Genomic DNA, 25291 nt, shown 5'->3' with positions numbered 1-25291 from the left:
TCTTTCCTTGATCCTCCCCTGCCGCGAGCGCCCTCAGGGACCTTGGCAGCTGCTGAAAGCCGCCTCCATTCCCTTCCAGAAAGGGGGTGTGGCCGCGGCTAAGACGGGGGGGGCGGGGAGGTTCGGCCGGGAGCGTTCTGGGGCTCCGTGGGGGCGGGGCCGGGCCGCTGTCACCAGGCAGGAGAGAACGTTGCGAACGTGCGCCCGGAGCCCATTGGTTGAGGTGGGCCACACTCCCGGGTCCCGATTGGGCTGCGGCGCGGAGGGGGCGTGGCCGCCCCGCGAGAGCCCTTATAGGCTGCTGCGCGCTGGTGCTAGGGGATCGCAGCGGGCAGGGGGAGGTGCGAGAGGGTTCGAAGGGACAGGCCCGGGCAGTGATCGGGGGTTGGCACCAGTTCGCTCACCCTTCGAGAGGCAGGGCGCGTTTGTCCACAGCCCTCACTGACCGCGCTAGCAGGTGAGTGTCCCTCCCGGGTGTGCACATCTCATCGGGGGGGACGACCTCGGCTGTCGGGGCCCCAGCGCCCTCGGTCCTGTGCAGCGCCGACACTGACGTGGGGTCCTTGTCCCTCTTGTCTTTCAGCGTCTTCTGCGCTCCTTCATCCGAAGCTCAGCAGCCAGCGTCCTGGTGTCTGACCTCGCCATGCCTAGCCTTTGGGATCGTTTCTCGTCGTCCTCCTCCTCCTCTTCCTCTTCGTCCTCGTCCGGAACTCCAGCCACCGATCGGCCGCCGCGCTCCGCCTGGGGGTCTGCGGCCCGAGAAGAGGGCCTTGACCGCTGCGCGAGCCTGGAGAGCTCGGACTGTGAGTCCCTGGACAGCAGCAACAGTGGCTTCGGGCCGGAGGAAGGTGAGCAGTGAGCGGGTGCGGGACACGACTCCGGGGGCCCGGGAGGTGGGAACGAACCGAGCTGTACCCCCAGATCAAAGCCACCTTGGCTTCCCATCCCACCACGAGAACCAGATTGCCCCGGGGTTAGAAGGCACGAGTGTGGGCCGGAGAAACTGAGGCACGGAGTGGGCAGGAACGCTGTTTTCTTAGCAAAACTACACCTCCCCCCCGCCCCCGCCGGCACAGCTCCTGTGGAAGCCGCTCTAATGCCGTTCCCTGGGTTCTCTCTTCCAGACTCCTCATACCTGGATGGGGTATCTCTGCCCGACTTTGAGCTCCTCAGCGACCCCGAGGATGAGCATCTGTGTGCCAACCTGATGCAGCTGCTGCAGGAGAGCCTGTCCCAGGCGCGACTGGGCTCGCGGCGCCCTGCACGCCTGCTGATGCCAGGCCAGCTGGTGAGCCAGGTGGGCAAGGAGCTCCTGCGCCTGGCGTACAGCGAGCCGTGCGGCCTGCGGGGGGCACTGCTGGACGTCTGTGTGGAGCAAGGCAAGAGCTGCCACAGCGTGGCCCAGCTGGCCCTCGACCCCAGCCTAGTGCCCACCTTCCAGCTGACCCTGGTGCTGCGCCTGGACTCTCGCCTCTGGCCCAAGATTCAGGGGCTGCTGAGCTCTGCCAACTCTTCCTTGGTCCCCGGCTACAGCCAGTCGCTGACGCTGAGCACCGGCTTCAGAGTCATCAAGAAGAAGCTTTACAGCTCCGAACAGCTGCTCATTGAAGAGTGTTGAACTTCGTCCTGGGGGGGCCCCCCGCACTGCCCCCCGGTAGCGGAGACAGGAGACTTGTGGTGGAGACTTCAGGCGAGGACTGATGGCCGCGTTAGAAAACTGACAAGAGCCACCTGAGGGGCGCAGGGCCAAGGTGGGAGAAGGAAGTGTCAAAGGGAGGTCTCTAGGTCGTGTGCAGGTGGCTCCTTGTTGGGGCACATGCCCCTTAGTACTGTAGCATGAAACAAAGGCTTAGGGGCCGCACAGGCGTCTGGCTGGATGTGTATGTAGCATGTACCTTTTTTTTTATTATATATTATTATTATTACTGACAGTTACAACAACAGTAGTGTGACAGAGCCCGGAGGGCAGCTGGTCTGCACTGGCCTCTGCCGGGGGCGTGTGCCGAGGGAGGGGGGAGGTCTCGGAGATAGTTCATGTATCTCACGGTCTGTTTCAGACCGAGTGTTTGTCGTTTGTTTTATATCTTTTGTTTGGGGGTGGGGTGGGGGGGAGCTTCACTACTGACCTGTCCGAGGCAGCTATCTTACAGACGCATGAATGTAAGAGTAGGAAGGGGTGGGGTGTTAGGATCATTCGGGATCTTTGACACTTGAAAAAAATAACACCCGGGAGCTTCATCCAGCCTGTCCCCTGCCATGGACTGGAGGATTGAACTGTGAGGGGCTGGGGCTGGGAGGATGGGGGGGGGGCTGGAACCCCTCCCCCAGAGGAGTGCCACCTGGGTCTTCCATCTAGAACTGTTTACATGAAGATACTCACGGTTCATGAATACACTTGATGTTCAAGTATTAAGACCTATGCAATATTTTTACTTTTCTAATAAACATGTTTGTTAAAACACTGGAGTCTCTTGGGTGCCATGAAGGAAACAGGAGAGGGCTGGCTGGGTGGGTGGTGCTGGTGAAGACAAGTTCCATCAGATTCTAGGGGCCCCTTGTGTGTTCCCTGACCCCTTCCTGGGCAACCCGGCAACCTGGTAACAGGTATGTGGACTATGCCGTCAGGGCCGAGAACCCAGGCTCCCTCAGCCTTGCTGGCTGGAGCTACTAGTGGAGTGTGCTGGAAAGTGCCTGAAAGTGAAGGGTGAGTCAGACCTCCCTGGAAGACAGGAGGGTTACCTGGCTCTCCCAATGAGAAGCCGGTTCCAGCCTGCTGAGCCTAGGGCCCTTATCTGCGAGACAAGTCTAGGTTGATCTGGTGCAGAGTCAGGGGTATGAATGACTATCTCGGAGTAGAAAAAGGTTGAGAGAAGTTTGGAAAGGACAATTCAACTCAACGCTCTCACTAACTAGACAAGGAACCTAAGCTCAGGAGAGCTGGCTTAGGCAGGAGCAGAATCTCCCAACACTACAATGGCAGAGGGATGACCGGGGTGACCCCTGATTTTCTTACCAGAGAAAGGGCCCGATCAGACAATGGGCTGGATTGGAGTTCCTTATCAGAAATGCTGGAGTGCAGCCAAGAAGGCCAAGGCCTTTCCCACCTCTCCTGACTCCAGGGTCCACCCACACCAACTGGCTTTTGGAGAGCTTATTGCTTCCTTTGTTCCTCTTCTGATTGCAGACAGGCTTTGTGGGCCCAGGACTGGAAAGTGGTTCTTTACTTACCAACCTTTTGGAGGGCTTTAGTTAAAACAGATCCCTCAGGCTGGCCGTGGAGCTCAGTGTGGAGTGCTTGCCTAGCTTGTAATAGGCCCTAGATTTGATCTCTACCTCTCCCACAAACCACAAAGGAAAACCAGATCTCTCCAGTGAGTTGAAGGAAGCGACTAAAAATCTGTGTTTTCCTCTGGGATTCCATCCAGGGCCTGACCTTTGGGGTAGCCAAGGAGACCCACACCTCTTTCATAGAGCCTGCAGGGCTTATTCCCCGAAATGAATGAACCTGGGTTAGAAGTCTTCTGTGACAGTCAGTGTACACCTGGAATCCCAGCCCTTAGGAAGCAAAGGCAGGAGGGTTGCCTTGAGTCCAAGGCCGATCTGATCTACATAGTGAGTTTGAGGCCAGCCTGGGCTATATAGTGAGAACTAGACTTGCCTGGACTACATAATGAGTTTGAGACCAGCTATAGCAACATAGATTCTACTGAAATAAAGCAAAGAGGAGAGAGAGAGGGAGAGAGAGAGAGAGAGAGAGAGAGAGAGAGAGAGAGAGAGAGAACAAAGAAAGACAATGGTACACAGCTTCAGGAAAGTCATTACCTATCTTAGTGTCCCTTTTGGTAGCTGCCCTGGGAGGGGTGGGTAGGGCAGGGGTGCTCTGGAATCTCCATCTTACACATGGAGAATGGCCGTGTCCTTGGGCAAAGGCTGACCCATGCTCGGCCCGAGGGGACAGCCCAGCACTCCCTCTTAGCTGACAGGCACTGTTTAAGAAACAGACTGTGCCATGGCTTGCTCTTCTGTGTTCCTGGCCCCCAAGCAGGAGCAAGGAAAACTATGTATGGCCAGCCCCTGCCCTGCCTTGGTATCTCCAGGCCTGAGTGGGATGGTTCCGTAGGCCCTTCCTTTCTGAAGCTGGTCCAATGGAGGCAGGAGGAAGGACTGGTTCCTTAGAATCAGTGCGACCAAGATGCCTTACTCTGAACCTTTGATCTTCCCAGTGGCCTTTGCTAGGGATGTGGCCCCTCTGCCTTTCCTTTAAAGCCCAGAGAAAAGCACAGCCCTTTCAAGGCTCTCCTCTGCTCCCCCCCCACACCTCCATCTTTCACAATGACCATGTTGAAATCTTGGCCGTCCTAGATGTCATTTATCAGCTTGTTCTGTATCCCTCCAGCCCTGTGGGGTGCTCTTAGGTTCCTCTGGTGTATAGTGTCAGAGTCTTCAGCCACCCACTCTCCCTAGACCTGGGGGACACTAGATCCTCCCAGCCTCAGCCTTGTGTGGAGAAAGGAGAGAAACATGTTGTTCAGTATGTTTACTACCTAGCTTAGGGAAATACTACAGACTTTTGTGCTGGCGATTGACCCAGGGCCTTACAACCTTAGACAACTGCTCTGCTAGCTGAGCCTAATTCCAGCCCCTTAAAGGCTTGAGGTCTTGGAGAAAGTCTTGTCCTTTGTGGCCAGGGCCACATGATTTAGAATTGATGAGATCTGGGTTCAGACTCTGACTCAGACATTTTGTGTAGCAGATAACCTAGAACAAGTCACTTGATCTTTGCGATCTGTAAAGGGGCAATGCTCTTGGGAAATGACTCTGAAGAGGACGTCACTGGGGTACGACATGGGCAGAGGTCCTGGGTTTGAGCGGTCCTGGGGCTAGTTGTAGAACAAGTGCCCTTCCTGTCACAGGGACACCTTGGCTCTCATCTTTGCCCCTGCTTTCCTCCAAATGTCAATGTTTCAAAACAGTCTTAAATAATACTGTGTTTGAAGCTGGGGAGTGGTGGTGGCCCAGGCCTTTAATCCCAGCACTTGGGAGGCAGAGGTGGGCCAGCCTGGTCTACAGAGTGAACTCCAGGACAGCCAGGGCTACACAGAGAAACCCTGTCTTGAGAAACTGAAAATATAATTAATAATAATTAGTAATAGTAATAATGTGTTGGCTTTTGTGGTCTTAAGGTGTGGGGTGTCTTATTTACTGATTTATTGCTGTGATAAGACACCATGACCAAGGCAAGTTAGAAAACATTTAATCTGAGACTCACAGGGGCTGTGGGATGTCTTTCTGTATGCTGTGAATATGTGTTGCTCGCATTGGTTAATAAATAAAGTTGCATTGGCCTGTGGCAGGGCAGGATGGAGCCAGGAGGGAAAATCCAAGAGAGACAGAGAGGGAAGAAAGGCAGAGTTGGGTAGACGCTTTGAGCCACCGCCAGGAGAAGCAAGATGCGAGAGAAGAGGTAACACCACAAAGCCACGTGGCAATGCACAGATTAATAGGAATGGGCTGAGTTAAGTTGTAAGAGACAGCTAGCAAGACATCTGAGCCATAGGCCATACAGTTTATAATTAATATAAGCCTCTGTGTGCTTATTTTATAAGTGGCTGTGGAACTTCCAGTGGGAGAGATTCATTTGGAGAAACCTCTGGCTGTACACAGTTGCAGAGGTTTAGTCCATGACCATCATGGCGGGGAACATGGCAGCAGGCAGACAGACATGGTGTTGAAGCAGTAACTGAGAGTTTACATCCTGAGACACAAGCACAAGGCAGAGAGACAGAGAGAGGGAGAGGGAGAGAGAGCGCTAATTGGAAATGGTGTGGGCTTTTGAAACCTCAAAGCCCACTCCCAGTGACATACCTCCTCTAACAAGGGCACACCTCCTAATCCTTCCTAAACAGTTCTGCCAAGTGGGAACCAAGCATTCCAACATGTGAGCCTATGGGGGGGCCGTTCTCATTCAAACTACCACACTGGGGATTGAACCCATGGTCTCACCCAAGCTAAGCATATGCTTTATCATTGAGCTATATCCCTCAACCTAACCTTAAGAAGTTCTCAGAGAAAACTTTTTTGGGGCACCTAGACAGTCCTCTGCCTGCCTTGTCTTCTGAGTTAGGCATATAACTTTCCTTTCATTTTACCTTGTGGTTCACAAGGAAATACTGAGGTCCAAAGTGGCTTGGGGAGCATGTGTTTAGGGTTCTCCTAGGAAAAGTGGTCTCCGACTGCCCAGGCCTTCCATGTACCCCATATTCTCCATGCTTTCAAGCTCAAGCAACCTTAGATAAGCTGCATTTGGTCTTTGCCATTGGAGGTGGCCAGCACTGCTGGAGGATCCAGGGAAAAGTCCAAGGAAACAAGGGCGGGCGTAGACACTAGAACTGTACAACAGCTCATTTCAGGCCATGGTAATAAGCCCCAAAGGGGGGCTTTTCATGAGTGAGTCAGAGTAGACAGCGGGACACTCCACCAGACACTCTGCACTGGGGACCAGACGAGGAGCCTCCATCTCCATGTCAATCAAGGTAGCTCATGAAGACAGCAGCAGCAGCAGCAGCCTGTGGCCACGTGGCAGGGGCTGTGTGTGAGGATGGAGGTTGCTGGAATGTTGCACTTATCCAACCTATGAATGACTGAATGGACCCGTGGGAAGCTTCATGAGAAAGACGGAGGGAATCGGAACCTTTAAGAGCTGATATCCTAGACTTCATCCCTGTCCCTCACACGATCTCTTTCAGACACGGTTACAAGCAAAATGAAGAGCATAAGAAGACGAAATGGTACACACTGAACTCTCTCTGTGCCTACGTGCCTAAGGAAGAAATCGTTCCGAAAGTGTAGCGTGATTAAAAGGACATAAGCCAGGGCTGGAGAGAAGGCTCAGAGGTTAGTAATACGCACAGCTTTTGAGGAAGACCCAAGTTCAGTTCCCAGCACCCACACAGAGCAGCTCATAACTATAACTCACAACTCTACAGGGCAGCTATAACACCAGCTACAGGGTAATCCTGAGACTATGACTTCCTCAAGCACCTACACTTTTGCACATGTCCACACTGACACACACACACACACACACACACACACACACACACACACACACAATTTTAAAAATAATAAAATTAAATCTTTGTTTGAACTATATAAACTTAACCCCAACATTTAGGACAGAGAGGTAAGAGAATCAGTTCAAGGAAGCCATCCTGGGCTGCACAGCCTAGGATACCTGAGACCTTGTCTCAAATAAAACAAACAGCAAACAAACAAACAAAAAACCCAGCAAGACCTTGTAGTATCTGCCTACAATCCTATCACTTGGGAGGTAGGGACAGGAAGATTAGGGAGTTTTAGATCACCCTAGGCTACATAGGGAGTACCAGGCCAGGACTATACAGTAAGATTCTGTTTCCCAAAACATTTGTAATTTGGAGCAATGGAGTAAGTTAACAGCACTTACTGAGCAGTGGTGACGCACGCCCTTAATCCTAGCACTCAGGAGGCAGAGGCAAGCAGATCTCTGTGAGTTCGAGGCCAGCCACCAGGGCTACACAGAGACACCCTGTCACAAAAACAAAAAAAAAAAACAAAAAAAAAACAAAAAAAGAACAAAAGTAAAATTTTTATTCACCTGGGTGGTGGTGGCGCACGCCTTTAATCCCAGCACTTGGGAGGCAGAGGCAGGCTGATCTTCTGATCTTTGTGAGTTTGAGGCTAGCCTGGTCTACAGAGTGAGATCCAGGAAAGGGACAAAGCTACACAGAGAAACCCTGTCTCGAAAAAAAAAAAAAATTATTCAAAGTAGACTATAGGCCTAAAGAGAAGAGCTAACTGTATAAAACTTTAAGAGGAAAACACAGAGGCAAATTGTCTTGATCTTGGGTTGGTGATTTGGGGCTTATTTTTATATTTATTTATGAGCAAGTGAATGGTTGCTTATCTATATGTATATACAACAAAATGATCCGACAGATTAGACTTTGCCACACTCTAAATGGCAGCTACTTGAAGGGGGCATGATGACACATGCCTGTATCCCCATACTTGGGAAGCAGAGGCAGGAGGATTTTAAATTCAAGGCCACCCTGGGTTACATAGCTCCAGGCCCAGCCTTAAAAAGGCTGGGGGCGGGGTGGTGTTATAACTCAATGGTAGAGCATTTGCCTGGCATGCACACACAAGTGCAAGGGCCCCATTGCCAGCACCACAAGACAAAAACCAAGTATTTTTAAAATGCAGCTACAGCCGGGCACTGGAGGCACACACCTTTAATCCCAGAACTCAGGAGGCAGAGGCAGGCGGATCTCTGAGAGTTTGATTCCAGCCTCTTCTACAGAGTGAGTTCTAGGCCTGCCAGGGCTACCCAGTGAGGCCCTGTCTAAAATAATCAGCAACAAAATGGCAGCTACTCAGAAGGCTGAGGCAGGAGACTAGCTTGAGCCCAGGGGATTGAGGTCAGCCTGGACAGCACATGTTTCAAAACAGTTACGACAAGAGGTGTGTTAGGGACACAGTCTACAGTGAGCAGTGGGGGGCAGGCCCCGTGGAGAACAGAGATTGGGAGCTGGGCACTCTGCAAACCATGGGGTGACGAAGCAAGCTGAGGTTGCCGAGGCTAGATCCCTCATATTTACCAGTCACCTGATAGTCAAATCAAATCATCAGCCCTCCAAGGCTGTTGCTGCAACTGTTATCTCTGTCTTGCAGGTGAGAAAAACCAAGAAACACAGACCCGCAGAGGAATGACCTGCAGTCTGTATGATTTCATCATGGCCCTCTGTTTCATCATCTCCGAACGCAGAGGACGGATGACATCTCAAAGTGACTCTGAGACCAGGGCTGGACTGCTGACTGCACTGGCTGCTCCTTTTCCCCCACCTCCCTTCAGTCACCCCTCCCTGGATTCCAGTCTGGGGTAGAGGTGGAGAGGAAGGTGCCCATGGCCACCTCACAGGTCACTGGGCAAATGCTTGACTGATTTCTGGGAGGAAGGGGGGGGGGATCCAAGTCTGAAAAGAGTTCCCGAAGAAGAAATTTCCACGGCCCTTCCCCCAAGGAGGGATTTTCCACTCTGTCTCGGCAGACTTGCCTCTCAGAGTCCCCAGAGCCTGGCTATGGCAAGCCCTAGGTCTTGTTGAATAACTTAGCCCCCAGCACTGGAGGGGGGGGGGAGGAAAAGGGGCGAGATTGTTGGAGAGGCAGGACTGACCTAGAAAGAGGAAAAGGAATGGGGGAGAAGGGTGGGTGTCTTGGATGATGTAGAGCAAAATATTCACTCTTCTAGAAGAATCCCAGCCAGAGATCAACAGGGTTAGCAAGCGTCAGGGGAGAATTCCTAGAGGAGGGCGGAAGAAAAGGAGGGGAGAGATCAGGTGGGCAGCCGGAAGTACAGATGAGACGGGGACCAGCATGGAGCTCTCTGACAAGGCTTCCATGAGTGCGGGGACCGTGCCGTGGCCAGCAGTACTGGATGCAAAGAAGATCACAATGAAGCGGACGGTGGGCTGTGGGGGACACACAGCCGGGGCAGGGGCTGACCTTGTAGCGTCTACACCAGCTGTTCCTGCTGCCTGCACACTTCTCCCTCAGAGCTGCACCTGGCTGGCTCCTGAACCATCAGGTGGAGCTCAACAGTCCTCTGTCCCCCCAGGGGGGGCGTTCCCCCCACCCTCTCTCCACCGATGCCATCCCAGCTAAAGCCACTGTGTTTTTCTGTCTCGCCACCTGCCTTAGCCTGGGTCTTTTTTTTTTTTTTAGCAATGGCTGTCCTTCCCACTGGAGAGTGGGAGTATCCTGAGAATGGAGACATTATTAAGCTTGTTCTCTGCCATATCCCCAGGGGCCCCCTCACTGGGCAGGCTGGAGAGATGCTGCTGACATCCACTGAACTGCACTTTAGAGTGTCCTGGTAAAATCACAACGATAATCACTTTTGCAGTGAGTTCTTACTGCATGCTGGGTACCAGGACAGATGCTCTACAGACATCTCACTTGTTCCTCTGAGCAGCCCCGCTAGGGAGGGACCACCTGTCCTTTCCCTTCTCCCAGAGGCTGGCTACAGAACTCAAGGGCACACAGAGCCAGGATCTGAGCCTAATTGCTCACTGTTTAGGCAAGTGCCATCCAATGGAAATATAATGCCAGCCGTATATGCAATTAAACTTCTTTCCAGTGGCCACAATAAAATGTAGAATCAAGTGAAATCAGTTTGTTTGTTTGACACAGCGTCTCACTCTGTCGCCCAAATTTATGACAATCCTCTTTCTTCTGCCTCCAAGGTACTGCAATTATAGGTATGAGCCACCATACCTGCCTCAGGTAAAATTAACTTTAATGGTGTGGAATATTTGTTGAACTATGCAAAAATGTGTTGAATTTGTTTAACTATGTAAAGATGGGTTGCATTTTTTAACTACGTAAAGATGTGTTGCATTTGTTTATGTAAAGATGTGTTGCATTTGTTTAATTATGTAAAGATGTGTTGTTGTTTTATCTTGCCTGCCTAAGGCACCTGATTTGGTTTAGTAAAAAGGTAATTTTGAGAAAGGAGGCCAATATTGAGAGAGGAGATATAGGTGGAACTTCTGGGCAGGAAGAGTAAGTAGAAGGAGGAATTTAGGTTCAGGGAGAGAGAAAAAAGACTACAGGGAGACTGGGGTTGGGGGTACAGCCAGCCAGGCACTGAGAAAGCAAAAATGTAGGACATACAGAATGAGAAAAAGGTAAAAAGCCCCAAGGCAAAACATAGATGAATAAAAACAGGTTAAGTTAAAAGAGCTAGTGGGACAAGCCTAAGCTAAGGCTGAGCATTCATAATTAATAATGAGTCTCCATGTCTTTATTTGGGAGTAGGTTGGCAGCCCCCCAAAAAATCCAACTACACTTTAATGATGTATTTTACTTAATATGACATATAAGCTAGTATTGCTGTGGATATCACTCTATATAAATAAAACACTGATGGCCAGTGACCAGGCAGGAAGTATAGGTGGGACAAGGAGAGAGGAGAATTGGGGAAAACAGGAAGAAGGAGGAGAGACACTGCAGCCACCGCCAGGATAAGCAGCATGTAAAGACGCTGGTAAGCCACCAGCCACGTGGCAAGGTATAGATTTATAGAAATGGGTTAATTTAAGATATAAGAACAGTTAGCAAGAAGCCTGCCATGGCCATACAGTTTGTAAGCAATATAAGTCTCTGTGTTTACTTGGTTGGGTCTGAGCGGCTATGGGACTGGCGGGTGACAGATTTGTCCTAACTGTGGGCCAGGCAGGAAATCTCTAGCTACAAATGGCGCCCAACGGCTCAAGTTTCCACCTTAAACCTGATAACATTTAATAACCAATTCTAAACAGAGCCAAAACCAGGTTCCTGCTTCTTGTCTCATACGGGCAGCTAGACGCCGCAAAACTCAGTTTTGAACACTGGCGGGTTCCTGGCGTGTGTGTTTGACCGGCAGTATGGCGGGAATGAGGCCTCTGCCAGCAGCACATTATGCTGTGTGGTAGATTTAGTCTTTACTAGTATTAAAAAAAAGAGGTTTCTGGGCTACACCCTGCTTTGATAAAAAGCATAGACCTACTATTTCTGAGAATTAATGGCTCCCAGAGCTGGAGAAAACGTCCCATCGCCATGTTGGGGAGCTGAAGTGGGCGGAGGCAGCAGCCACAGCCCTGTTTCAGGCTTAAAAGGCTACAGTTTAAAGCAATAAGTTCGCAATAAGACTGATTCAGATGAAATAGTTTATAATGCATGTAAAAATGTACGTAGGCTTAAAAGAAAAAATACATACCATTATATAAACAAATAGTATCTAAAAATAAAGTGTTTAAAAAAACAGTGAAGGTAATAAGCCAAGTAAAGATGACTATCACACATAAAATCTGGATTATGTTGTCTTTGATATTCCTAACTAAAAAAAACCATTTGATTGTAAAAGCTGTTCACTTATGCCAAAATGTAAATTTTAAAGGTACCTTAACTTCAAAATTTGGATATAAGGATATGTTACTTTGGAAAAGAGGTTCTGCTTTTGTTTCCACAGAAAGTCAGAGGCTATGGATTTGTTCCAGATTAAGATACATCAGGTTTGACCAGCCAAGACTACCTGAAAGATCTCTGATGACACCATGGCCCAGATGGTCCAACATCCAGAATGGTTTCAAGGCAACTGGCTCCCACAATACAGCCTCAAGGACTACCCCATAGGCCTAAAATTTTCTTTGCGGTCCCCATAAGATACAGCGCCCCCCTCCAGCAGGAAGTAGTAAGAGATGCTACACCCAAATTCCCAAATATACCAAGCTGGCTTTAGAGGTGGAATTGGCTCACTCCCCCTCTAAACCCAGACATATTGCTTTTAAAAAAATGGTTAAGAGATTCTTGTGTCCCAAATCAAAAGAGCCCTCTGGTGTGGGACAGAGAAAAATCAATATTTTTATTTAAAACAGGTTGATTATAAATGTGATCTCTTTCTAAAAAAGAAAAGGGGATATGATATAGATATATAGGATATAGAGATGATAAGATAAAAGGATAGATTAATCAACCTACTTTTAATGAACAACTTGTTTAAAATGCTTTATATTGGTATAGATTTTAGTTTATGTTTAAAATGTTTTACATTGATATAAATTTTAGTTTATTGATACAAACTTGAAGTTAATTTTTTATACTGTATATATATATATATATTTCTATTCTTGTTTGAGGTATTATGTTTATGTAACTCATTTAAAATTGTAATGGATAATTAAAAATAGATTAATAATTAGTCATTTATGATAATCATATTTGTAGCCATGTTAGTTAAGTCTTCTAGGTATACATAGATATATTTCAGATAGATAGGTAATCTTCAAACACTGCATAGACCTAGAGAATATGGCATTTAAATAACTTAGAATTCTGTTGACATGAGACACAATTGCTCCTGGCTGCACCAATTTGATCCTGAGAGAATGTTGGGCTTCTAAGACATTTCCATTTGGAAGTTTGTCTTCTTGGCACAAAATGGCCTACTGGGCAAAGAACTGCCCTTGCCTTGAGGGCTGACAGTACAAATGCAATGCTGTCCTTCCTGGAAAAGCGGGACACAAGGAAAGCGACCACTGTACTCTGCCAAGACAGGGTAAGATGGTCTTTCAAAATTCCTGCTTCTGAAAATGGTCTGTCAGATACTCTAGGCCTGTAACCAATTTGAATACACCAACAATGCTGAAAAACATTAGGTGACTGTCCAGGCTGCCAGCTGTCTTGGTCTACTCTTGCAAGATTCCCGAAAGTTGCTTGCATCCATCTACCATTTCTCAGGTACCATTATGTTCCTTCTCAGGTCTTTGATGTGGTTAAAGGCTAGATAGTTGTAATTTCCTCAGTTATGATAAAAGATAAGTTAGATATAAAACCTTAAACTCACAAATATAAGATAGATAGGACATCTTCTTTAATATTGTAACTGTAATTCTTGCTTGATAATTGTTTTGTTATATGTAATTTTACTATGTTAAAGTTAAAACCTTCCTTTTTAAAAAAAGAAGAAAAGGGGAAGTGCTGTGGATATCACTCTGTATAAATAAAACACTGATGGCCAGTGACCAGGCAGGAAGTATAGGCGGGACAAGGAGAGAGGAGAATTGGGGAAACAGGAAGAAGGAGGGAGAGACACTGCAGCCACCGCCAGGACAAGCAGCATGTAAAGACGCCAGTAAGCCACCAGCCATGTGGCAAGGTATAGATTTATAGAAATGGGTTAATTTAAGATATAAGAACAGTTAGCAAGAAGCCTGTCACGGCCATATAGTTTATAAGTAATATAAATGTCTGAGTGATTATTTTATATGTGGATTGTGGGACTGTGGGGCTTAATGGAACCTGGAGAGAAGCTCTCCAGCAACATAGTATCATGTCACCATGGGTCAATAAAAAAAGTATTAAAGAAGCCAGGCTGTGGTAATGTATGCCTTTAATCCCAGCACTTAGGAAGCAGAGGCAGGCAGATCTCTGTGAGTTCAAGGCCAGCCTGGTCTACAGAGTGAGTTCCAGGACAGCCAAGGCTACACAGAGAAACCCTGTCTCAAAAAACCAAAAAACAAAATAAAACAACAACAAACAAACAAAAAATAGTTTAAAAATAGATTCAAATGGTCCCTCCCCTCACCATAAGCATGCACCTCACCTGGGAAGTGTGAGCGAACCCTGGGGACATGAGAACAGTAGATCTGATCCGGCTCCGGCCTCCCCACCTCCTCCACCCCGTCTGCTATATGGTGGCTTGGGTAAAGGAAAGATGCTCTCCCTCCACCCTTTGCTACCTGTGGCAGGAGAGAGAGGTAAAGAATGAGAAAACTAGCCTTGCCCTACACCAACTACAGTACACGGGAGATCAGGCCCTGCACCCTAAGGGGCAGCACACTAGAACTGACCTTGTTGTTAGGTCTCAGGTAAGTTAGCCCTGAGGGTGTGAGAGCAAGAGAGCTGACCACCCTCCTCATACCCTCTACAGCAATTGGAAGAGAGGATTGCACCTTGCAGAACAGTAGAGCTGGCCCTGGCAATATGAGTGATGGGGACCCAGATCTGAGGGTCTGAGAACAGAACTGGCCCAGCTCCTTGCTGTAGGCTGCATTGGGTGAGCTAGCTGAGGCAGTGCTGGAGAGCTCACATGGGTAGTGAACTACGAGGGAACTCTAGAGAGTTGACCAGCCCAGGCCCAGAACCAGGGCTATGAACTGGCCCACCCCAACATCCACCCCATCTGTAAACTGTTGAAGCCTGTGAAGGGAATGAACCTACAGATCCAAAACAGCAGGATCTCCATTGTCAGTGGTGGGGCAGAAACCAGACCAAAGGCTCCTGGCAATGAACACTTGCAAGTAAAGATGAATGGACCGAAGAGTAAACCGGGTGTCTCAACGGGCCACACTACAGCTTCCACAAGATTCTTTTCCTTTTCTTTCTTGTCGTTTGTTTGTTGTTGTTTTTTTTTTTTTTGTTTGTCATTGTTGTTTAGTTTCTTTCTTTGTTTGTTTTTTAAACTTGGTTTTGTTTTAGGGGAGGTTCAGGAAGATAATTGGGATTAGCATGCATGATGTGAAATCTACAAGGAATCAATAAAAGTAAAAAAAAAAAAAAAAAAAGATTCAAGAGCTGGGCATGGTGGCATGCAACTGTCAGCCTAGCACTCAGGAGGTAAAGACAAGAAGAACATGAGTTTGAGGCTGGCCTGGGCTACATGAGACCATGTCTCAAACAAACAAAAGCAGAAAAATGAGGGGTTTGGAGAGGTGGCTCATAGTTAAGAGCATTTGCTGCTCTTCCAGAGATCAGTTCCTAGCACCCATGTTGGGGGATTATAACCAGAACCACTAGTAACTAGCACCAAGGGATCCAATGCCCTCTTCTGGCCCCCGAGGGCACTGCACTCACATGGCAGACACACAAACATACATGTACACATAAATAAAAATAAGTCAAAAAAAAAAAAAAACGAAAGAAAGGAGAAAAAAAGTTAAGTATGCCAGAATGGGTCTAAATATAATAAACGTTTTCCAACAATCAAATTGTACATCACTTTTTTGATTGTTCATTTTTTTGAGGAGTCTCGTGATGTAGCCCTGGCTGGCTTGGAACTCACTTAGGCAGACCAAAGAAATTCCAGGAACCCTTTTACCCCAACCTCCTGGGTCCTGAGACTGAAGGCATGTGCCGCCATGCCTGGCTGCATAGCATTTTTACAACTTACATGTGAATTAATTTAAACTAAATTAAATGTTAAATTCAGAGTCTCAGCTGACTCTCATATTAAGTGCTCCACAACTGTGGGTGTGTGGCTAGCATAGAACTATACAGTCTTACCCAGAGAAGGGGCTGATGAGTGGGAGATGGAGGCTGGCATGCAGGAAGAGGGAAGGAATCCTGGTTGTGTGTGGGGGTGTGTGTGAGGGTGTGTGAGGGTGTGTGGGGGGGTGGGGGGGGTGGGATCCTGACAGAACAGAGACCAGTTGTGGAAGGAAGGGTTTTTGAAGAGACAGACAGAATCCCACAATCCCACGGGACAGCACAGGTCTGGTTCTCATCAGGGGAAGCCTGCCGGCTTCCCCCACAAGTTAAGGTCCTGTCTACTAAGGAAATGACAACCCTGAGCCTCTTGTGTAGAAGAGAGGGTGACTGCTCTGAAATGTGGGTCCCGTCCAAGGCCAGCCCAAAGCAGAGGAGCAGGGGTACAGGCTGGACCTGGATGGGCTTGGGCTCTGTGGGCAGGGAGTCCCCCCTCTCCACTTCCTGACCCAGGAGGTTAGGTGTGCAGTACTTATTAAATAATTTCAAAGTTAGGTCCCGGGGTTCCAGTTCCACCTCTGTCAACTTCTTGCCTTGTGTCCTTGAAGAAGCCGAGTTTGAGTGGTGGGTCCAACTCGGCAGTGGGGGCTTGCTTTTCGTGCATGAGATCTTAGGTTGGATTTTCAGCACTTTAAAAAAAAAATTATTTCTTTGAGGTCAGTTTTCTCCTGAGGAAAGTGAAGAAGAAGAAGGGCGTGTCATGAAGTCTGTGGAATGATGGGTGAGGACCTGCTGTCCTCTCCAGGTCAGGCCCCTTTTCTACTAGAAATGGGGAGTGTCAGGATCCTTACTGAGCTGTCAGAGTGAATTCATCTGAGTGGCTAGGGGTCCCCTTCCAGGTCTCCACCATTTCCCCTGCGTGACATAGAGCCCGGTTCAACAGAGGAAGTCATGATGGGGACCTGCCACTCCCCCAGATGCCAGAGCAGGAAGTAAAGTGACTAAATCTGAATCAAGAGCAGTGAGGTCACCCTGGTCCCCGGGGTTACTCAGAGTGACACTGGGGCACGCCTGGCAGGAGTCATGGGTGAACTGGGCTCCAGGAAAGTGGGTGGGGCTGGAAACCACCTAGGACAAGGAAACTCCAGACGGGCTGGCATCCCTGACTGAGAGCATCAGGCTGGGTCCGAAAGTCGCCTGGGTAGATGGAGCAGTTTGGAAGGTCAGCAGCTCTGACTTCTCCTTTGAATCAGCAGTGCGCTAGAGCCAGGTACCTTGAGCTCAGGGGCCAGGCTTCCTCATTTCGATTCTGTTCCCAGCCCTTTGCAACTTTGGCTCCTCCTGGGGAGCCAAGGCAACCCCCTGCCCGGCTGCTGGCTCTAAGTCATTCTGCTGGGACTGTGTTCCTAGCATAGGACAGAGCTCTCCTGTTCACTGCTCTATCTCCTAGACTCAGCTCATGGCATACAAGGAGGGCTTGGTCGATGCTGTGTGGGATGAGGGACTTCCCAGGACTTGGATGAGTCAGTCCCAGCTACTCATTGGCTGAGGCAGGATGATTACTTGAGTCTAGGGGTTTGAGTGTCGCAAGGACAACAAAGCACGACTCCATCTCAAAAATATAAAATAAAAAGGTAAGGCACAGGGGCAGAAGGACCCTGGGTTTGAGGTTAGCTTGGATCTCACAGACGGACCTGATCTCAAAGTGGGTGGAGAGTGTTTTGGTGGGGATGTCTCAGTGAGTATTACCTGAGCTCGGTCCCTGGAACCAAAGGAGAGAGCCAACTTCCCAAAAGTTGTCCTCAGTCATGGCATGGGAGGTGTGAGACACCCCCACACACTAATAATTAATGCAATTTGATAAAAAAAAAAATCAAAATTGGACTTGGTGGGTGTTGGCTCATGCCTATAAATACAGCATCTGAGAGGTAAAAGCAGGAAGATCAGAAGTTCAAGGTCACCCTCACTTTCATAGTGAATTCAACACCAGTTTGGGATACATGAGACCTTACCTCAGGCAGAAGAAAATAATAATAAAAATATCTAGCTAGGCACCCCCTCCTCATGTGTGTATGTGGTATGCATGCATGCGTATGTGTGTGGGTGTACATGTGTGTAGAGGTCCAAAGTGGATGTCACTTTCCACTTTATAGAGACAGAGTCTCTCCGTGAACCCAGAGCTCACCAGCTCCAGCTAGTTTAACTAGCCAGCTTGGCCCAGACTAGCTAGATCCCCGGTTTCTGCCTTCTGAGTGCTGGGTGACCACTGTACCTGCCCAGGTTTTATGTGGATTCGTGGGATCTGAACTCTGATCCTTATGCTTTATCATGGAACCATCCCACCAGCTCCTGAGTGGGTCCTCGGTGCATTTCTAACATTTGGCTGCAGGCAAGCTCTTAAGAGAGCCTTGTCTCTGCTTCGGCAGCAAAGATCCAGGAAGAACTTGACAAGAAGGCCGGGAGGGTAGGCATTTAACTGACCCGAGGAAGTTTCCCACAAATAAGCTTCAGGACAGGTCAGCTCACAGAATAGGAAACTGAGGCCCAAGAAAGTCATTCTGAGACCTCCTAGGAGACTTTTCAAGCGCTCAGTTGCCTTCGCAGTCTGCTCAGCTATCTGTTGCCTAAGGAGTTTCCAGGCACATGAAGTTGGCGGGGCCTGTCTTTGTCCCTGCCCTCAGGGTGGCCTTCCCCACTCCCTTCCCTGCCTGGTTCCTGGTGGTGGAGGAGAGCCTCTTGTAACTGGGACTTGAGTCAAGGAGCTAGAGGAGTGTGTGTGTGTGTGTGTGTGTGTGTGTGTGTGTGTGTGTGTGTGTGTATGTGACCGTGCAGCGCTTGTGTCTCTGTGTGTGCACACACATCAATCCGAAAGGACCTACTGAGCTCTCCCTGCATCTCCAGCTAGAGGTCGTCCAGCTCTGAAATGTCCGGCTCAGCTCCGAAATGAGGTTAGAGTTAGCCTGGGGTTGACCTTGGGTCAGTCTCTCCCAGTCTCCTAAGGAAGAAAAGAAAGGCTTTAACAGCTGTAGGCCGTTTAAACATGCAGCACAGCTCCCACCCTACACACTCAAGAATAGAAACAGGGGCTGGGGTGGGGCTGAGGGTGGAACCCAGAGCCTTACAGAGTCTAGACAATTGCTCTACCACTGAGCTATACTCCTGGCTTGTTTGTTTAGGGACTGTCAGCTCTTTTGGGCGGGGGTGGGGTGGAGGGTGGGGGTGGCTATTTGTTCTGGTCTTCCTGGGTTTTACTTTTGTGGGTTCTCAATGGCTTAATTAATGAGTGGAGGGAAGGAGAGAGAAGGTTAGAAGATGAGACAAAAGGAAGGAAAGGTCAAAGTTTGTTCCCAGGAGCTCCCAGCTTCCGCTCCGCCATGCTGTCCCTGCCTCCAGGACCCACTGAGCCGACTCTAGGCTCTGGCTAGGCTGAGATGGTCTGAGATGGGAATGCTGGGGTGGAATCCTGAAGCTGTCACTCACCAGACTTCTGAACGTAGCCACCTCCACATTCCCCTCTGTGCAATGGGGTGGTGGAGCAGCCTCCTGCATGAGCTGAAGGGGCTGCCGGTGTCCCGATTTACAATGGTATACTAAACACTAATCAGTGCTGTGTATAGTCGGTATACTAAACACTAATCAGTGCTGTGTAGGGTCTGGAAGCAGACTTCCTGCCCTCTTGTCTCTGCTCTGTGGCTTGGAGACTTTTGACAAGCCCCCTAATCTCCTCAGGCCTCAGTTTCCTGCTCTGTAAGACAAGGACAATGAGAGCATCCGTCTCAGGAGTTGTGAGAATCAAATGGAATGCTACATGAGGAGCCTTTGAGGGCAAGCGACATCGAGCACACACACACACACACATACACACACACACACACTCACTCTCATTGAGGGGATTTGAATAAATTCAGGACACATATCTAAACAATACATGGTTTAATCCCAGCTCTTGGGAGGCAGAGGCAGGTGGATCTCTGAGTTCAAGGCCAGCCTGGTCTGCAAAGCAAGTTCCAGGACATCCAGGGCTACATGAAGAAACCCTGTCTCAAAAAAACCAAAAGAAAACAATAAATGGTGTTTGTGATAACAGAGCTTGCTCTTGCGGATTCTGTAATGTTTCACACTAATGTCAAAGAACGACATTCACTATTCTAGTTGGCATGTAGGAGACTAAGGCAGGGAGTCACTTTAGGTTCAAGACCAGCCTAGGTTACATCGTTTGTTTAGAGGCCGGCCTGGACTATATAGCGAGAATAAATCTGCTATATTATCTTAGAGACTATTTAATCTTACCTGCCTAATGACATCGTTTTCAGAAATACCGGCAGACAAGGATATATATATATCTATATATAGTTTGTAAGGGACCTGGAAAGCCCCAGTAGCTGGCTGCTGTAGAAATTCCGCTCGCTGCAGAGAGACAAAGAGAAAAAGGATTGCAGTTTGAGACACTGAATATTCACCCTTCTGCTTGGACGCTAGGAAGCAGCTGGCTCCCAGGATAGCTCTAACGGTAACCAACCATGGGAGAGCCTTCCAAGGCCTGTAGGCAATAGCTAGGCTCAGCTCCGGGAGGCTTTGATGCTCTCCAGGCAAGAAGAGGAGCCGCAATGGAGGTGAGCACTGTAGTGAGAACAGAGAGAAGAGCTGGGGACTGGAGGTAAGGATGACGAGCTTCGCCTCCAGGAGCTTGGTGCCAGGCCAGCTCCCATTAAGGACCAGGTGAGCTAGGGTATGGTGCTGGAGCTAGCCCAGCACACGCATGCGTGCACGCGCGCACGCACGCACGCACCCGATCTCCAGCTCGCCAAATGAGTCTGTTTAGGAGTTAAGACCAAGCCTGGCTGCATTTTTGTGTTTCTCCCAGCTGAGAAGGTTCCAGAGTTCCCTTCTGTGCTGAGTCCGTTGAGTCAGTCTTTTTGACATTTACATCCCATTTCCACGCAATCCAGCCCGTGACCTGTCTTAACTTCTCTGAACCGCAGCTTCTTAGTCTGCAAAATGGGCTGGGAGTGTCCAGGGGCTTTTTTTTTTTTTTTTTTTTTTCTTTTTTTAAATCTTTCCCAGAGAAAGGAAGGGCTGTTTGGGACTGTCAAAAAGGTTGATCAGAACCTTCCAGCCTGACACATGCTGGCCCCCCTGTTTAGCAAGGAGAACTGTCACTTCCAGGAAGTGAAGTCCAAAGACCTCTGGGTAGACCTCTGGTGGGGTCCAGCTGAGCATCCTGCCTGACCATTGAACATTATAGGCTACACCAAGAAACCTGTGAGTGTAGTTGGGCAGTGGCGGCACATTAATCCCAGAACTCCAGAGGCTGAGGCAGGTGGATCTCTGTGAGTTCAAGACCAGCCTTGTTTACAGAGCTAGTTCCATGACAGCCAGGGCTGTTACACAGAGGAACCCTGTCTTGAAAGAAAAAAATCAAAATAAAATTATTTCATGTACTGTTACATTGTGTGTGTTGTGATGATATTGATGATTGAGACAGGGTCTGTTGTTTGTTTTTGTTCTTTCAAGACAGGGTTTCTCTGTGGAACAGCCCTAGTTGTCCTGGAACTGGCTACGTAGACCAGGCTGGCCTTGAGCTCGGAGATCCGCTTGCCTCTGCCTCCCCAGTGCTGGTATTAAAGGCTTGTGCCACCACCACCTGGCAAGACCATCTTATGTAGCCCTAGCTGACTGCAAATTCTGTGTAGCTGAGAACGTCCTTGAGCTCCTGTGCTGAGGTTATAGGCATGCATTACTGTGGGAGCCCGTTTTCAGGTTTCCTCATGGCTTTACCCAGCAGGTCTGCATTGAGGGGATGATTGGACCACGGGCCTGAGTGCAGGTGTCTGAGATGGTCTGCACTTGGCTGTGCTGGGGGAGGAGGTCTTTTGTGCCACCCCTTGGCGTCTCTATAAACACCCTGGGGCAGAGACAGTTGGGGCCTGTTGGAATAGGTTCCAGGCCCTCTCGAGGCTGTCTTGTATTTTCTATCTTTTTATCTCCTCTCTATACGTCTAATATTTCCTGCTGCTTCTACTCAAGAGTACTCTGGGGAAATGTGGGGGTGATGGGTAATTCTTATTACCACAACTGGTTTTACATAGTGCTGGGGTTCGAATCCAGGCATTGGATTCAAGTTCATGCATGCGAGGCAAGCACACTCTACCAACTGAATGACATCCTCGGCTGATTTAATTAATTGACCAACTTATTTGTTTAGTTACGGTGCTGGGGATGGGGTCCAGGGTATTGAATGTGCTAGGCAAGCCTGCCACCACCAAGCTATCCCTCTGGCCCTTAGGATTAATCTCCACACTCCTCACCTTTTTTCCTTTGATTTGTGAGACTTGCTCTGTATCCCTAACTGTCCTGGAACTTGCTGTGTAGATCAGGCTGGACTTGAACTTGTGGCAGTCTCCCTTCCTCTGCCTCCCAAGTGCTGGGATTACAGACATGAACCACACATGCCCCAGAAGTAATCCAATTCATTTTACAGCTAAGGAAAGTGGGGTCCTGTCCAGTGTTGAGTCCAGGGTTCACCCCCAGCAGAGGTGTCTGGCTCAACCTCCCCCCTGGGGCACATGTGAGGACGTGGGGAAGTTACACTCCCCCTTCTCGAAAGGACCGCTTTATCTTTTCCATCTGTCTGACGAAGGAACTTTGCCCAGAAAGCTGGCGTCCCCTTTTTGATCTTTCACATAGCCAAGGCTGGGCCACCAGTTCCTGTCGGTTAACCCCCTAGAGAGAGTCTGACGCAGTTTGACTAAAGGAAACCACCAGTCTTGGCACGAACCATCCTTCCGGTCAGGCCGCCTGTGGTCAGGGTGGGGTGGGGTCAATGCTGGGAATGGCATTGCTTGCCTCCCCCCAGATACCCACCAACTACCGCCTGGACACAGGGCTCATCTTCAGCCTCAGTGTCTTCATGTACAATGTGGGTGAAGGGAGCGCCCCTCCACTGCCGGATCGTGTTGCAGGAGTTAAAAACATTCTTAGGATGTTCATCCCGAGGATTAACACGAGGTAACAGGTGTTGACTCCTCCTTCACCCCTGGGAGACACACAGAGAAAAGGAGGCTGTAAAAAGTCACACAGAGGCGAGGGCATAAGGATTCGAACCAGTCACGGGGTTAGTGAGACCCTCACCACCTTCCTTTACACTCTCCCTCCTCGCCTGACCCGCGGCTCTCCAACCTTGGAGCTGCTCAGCCTCATTTACCCATTTAGAGTGCTGGGAAGAAACCCAGACTCCTACGCATTCCCTGCACCCCGCTCAGCGTGGGGAATATCCCGCGAGATGCCGCCCCCGAGCTGAGCTCCAGGACCCCACTGAAAGCCGCATTCTAGTTAGCTTGCGGGAGCAGACCCGCACCCAGCTGGGTCTTACGTAGTCTCTTTTTTGATTGGTTCCTCCCGATGGCAGAGACGGGGGTGTCAACTTCAGTGACCAATGAGAAAGCTCTCAGGGAGATGTGGTTGCTAGAGCAACAGAGAGCTGAATCTGGTTTCCCTCACTGGGCATAGAGCCTGCTCTTCCCAGGACCCGCCACACAGTGGTCACATGCTCTACGGTAGGACGGATGGGGAAATGGAAGTTGGGGGATTACTAAAACACAAGCCCTCGAGAAATGCCAACTGCGGATGAGCCTTCATGCATGCCCAAGGCTGATTAGAGCAGGCTGCCTGGAGGAGGCACTCAGTTTTCCAGGTTTTCCTCCTGGAACAACTGAGGAATATGTTGTACTCCTGGCACCCAGGACCTGCATGGACAGGGTTCTCTGCCCTGATGACCTTGGAGCTCGGTGGGTTCTAGTATCCTCAGCAGAGTCTTCTGAAAACAAGATAAATAAAGATGCTTGCTGTCAAACTGAGTTCCGTTTAGGGAAGAGCAGACTCACACAAGTTGTCCTCTGACCTCCATAAGCATGCTTGGCAGCCTGCTTCCCGCAATTAATAAACAGTACAAAAAGTTATTTTATTTATTTATTTTAAATTCAGAGAATGGACCAGGGCTGGATGGAGCTTCTTGACAATTCTTGCCGGGTGTAGCGGTTCACATTTTTAATCCCAGCACCCGGGAGGTAGAAGTAGGTGGATGTTTGTGAGTTCAAGGCCAGCCTGGTCTGCATAGTGAGCTCCAGGGCAGCCAGGACTACATAGAGAGACCCTGTCAAAAATGCGGGTGGGGGTGGAGGACACTTGTTCTTTCAGGGACTCTGGTTTGGTTTCCCCGCACCCACGCGGGTGGTTCTGTCACCTGTAACTCCAGTTCCAGGGTATCCAACTCTCTCTTTTGATCTCTGGGCACCAGGCATGGTGCATGCGGTATGCATAAATACACGCAGGCAAAACACTGACATGCATAAAAACAAATAAAAATATATTTAAAATATCCTAAGAAGCCTTGTGTGGAGCAACAGATCCGACACAGGACACAGTCACCCAGGCTGACACAAGTGGCCATCTCACTGAAGCAGTTGCTTACCATACCGGGCAGATCAGGATGTGCCAGCCAAGACCCACCCAGGGCAGGGAGGGGACAAGATTGTGGGTCTCATGCTGCCCTCAGTCCTGGGCCAGGAAGAGAGAACCAGGGGTCAGCAAGGCCGTTGCCTTAAGGCATCTTGCACTGGCCTTACATAGAGTCACGTCCGGTGCTGGGCATTCATTAACCTGACCCTCTTCCCAGGATGAAGGAAGGTGACCAGGTTCATTGTCTTTAGCTCACAGATGAGGAAGGCTGACTGGGGAAGTGGCTTCACCCTTGGGCCCTGGGGCCTGGCATTTGGCCCTGGCAGGGTTGTGGATGCCTGTAAGTCCTTGTTGTAGCTTCTTGTCAAGGGGAGCTCTGTACCTGTCCTCGCTGAGGATGCTGGGATACTGACCCCATGGTCAGTGAGGTAGAGAATCCTGCCTCTCTGTTGGTCTGGAGCCCTAGGAGTTCGTCCTCTTCTGCTGATCCAGTGGAAGGGCCTGGTTGATCCTGGGAGGCCAAGAACAGATGTAGCCATTTTCCTCAAGCCCTCTCTGGTCTTGGGCACTATGAAAACAGGGATGGCTGTGACTGACAGGTGGACTGTGTGTGTGTAGTTGTCCCTGGAGGACATGGCTTCTTTCACTTCCATGTGTCCCTGCTTCCTGTCTAGGGCTCTAGGGACTCAGGGACCTTTTTCTCTGCAAGGCCTCTTCAACTCCTATACTGAGAGGAGCAGAGGCAATCTGCTTGAGAAGTTGTGAGTTTCTGTCACTGGCTAAGAGAAGACTCCTGAGTGACACTCGAGGCAGGGGGTGGAGTTCTCTACTTGCCTCTAGCGTGGGAGAGGAGGCTGCAGGCCTCCCAGGCCATAAATAGGACACTTGGCCCTGCATGTTCAATGCTTTGGTGGAACTCGAAACTGCCAAGCTTGGGGGTGGGGGTGGGGAAGGATGGAGATAGATTGTTCTCGAAGCCAGAGAGGATTGCATTTGCAGGCTGGACGCAACCTGTTCAGTCCCCCCACATTGTCCTGATGCTCCCCTCCTC

At 49.5% G+C, this 25291-nt stretch overlaps 1 protein-coding gene across 1 annotated transcript; it reads left to right on the top strand.

Annotated features, from left to right (window-relative positions):
- The first annotated feature begins 207 nt into the window (after window positions 1-207).
- On the top strand, window positions 208-2461 carry Ddit4 (DNA damage inducible transcript 4). The gene is made up of 3 exons (XM_028886134.2): window positions 208-457; window positions 584-848; window positions 1125-2461. Exons 2-3 carry the CDS (start codon window positions 644-646, stop codon window positions 1616-1618), a joined length of 699 nt encoding a protein of 232 aa, XP_028741967.1. The 5' UTR covers window positions 208-457; window positions 584-643; the 3' UTR covers window positions 1619-2461.
- The last annotated feature ends 22830 nt before the right edge of the window (window positions 2462-25291 follow it).

This window comes from Peromyscus leucopus, chromosome 16_21 (assembly GCF_004664715.2).
Source record: "Peromyscus leucopus breed LL Stock chromosome 16_21, UCI_PerLeu_2.1, whole genome shotgun sequence".
NCBI lineage: Eukaryota > Metazoa > Chordata > Mammalia > Rodentia > Cricetidae > Peromyscus > Peromyscus leucopus.
The sequence above is the reverse complement of the archived record's forward strand: the minus strand, read 5'-3'. Positions and strand labels throughout refer to the sequence as shown.

Coding starts and splice junctions, on each gene's coding strand:
- Ddit4 (XM_028886134.2), top strand. CDS start 644: ATGCCTAGCCTTTGGGATCGTTTCTCGTCGTCCTCCTCCTCCTCTTCC. Junction 849..1,124: donor TGGCTTCGGGCCGGAGGAAG/GTGAGCAGTGAG, acceptor TCTCTCTTCCAG/ACTCCTCATACCTGGATGGG.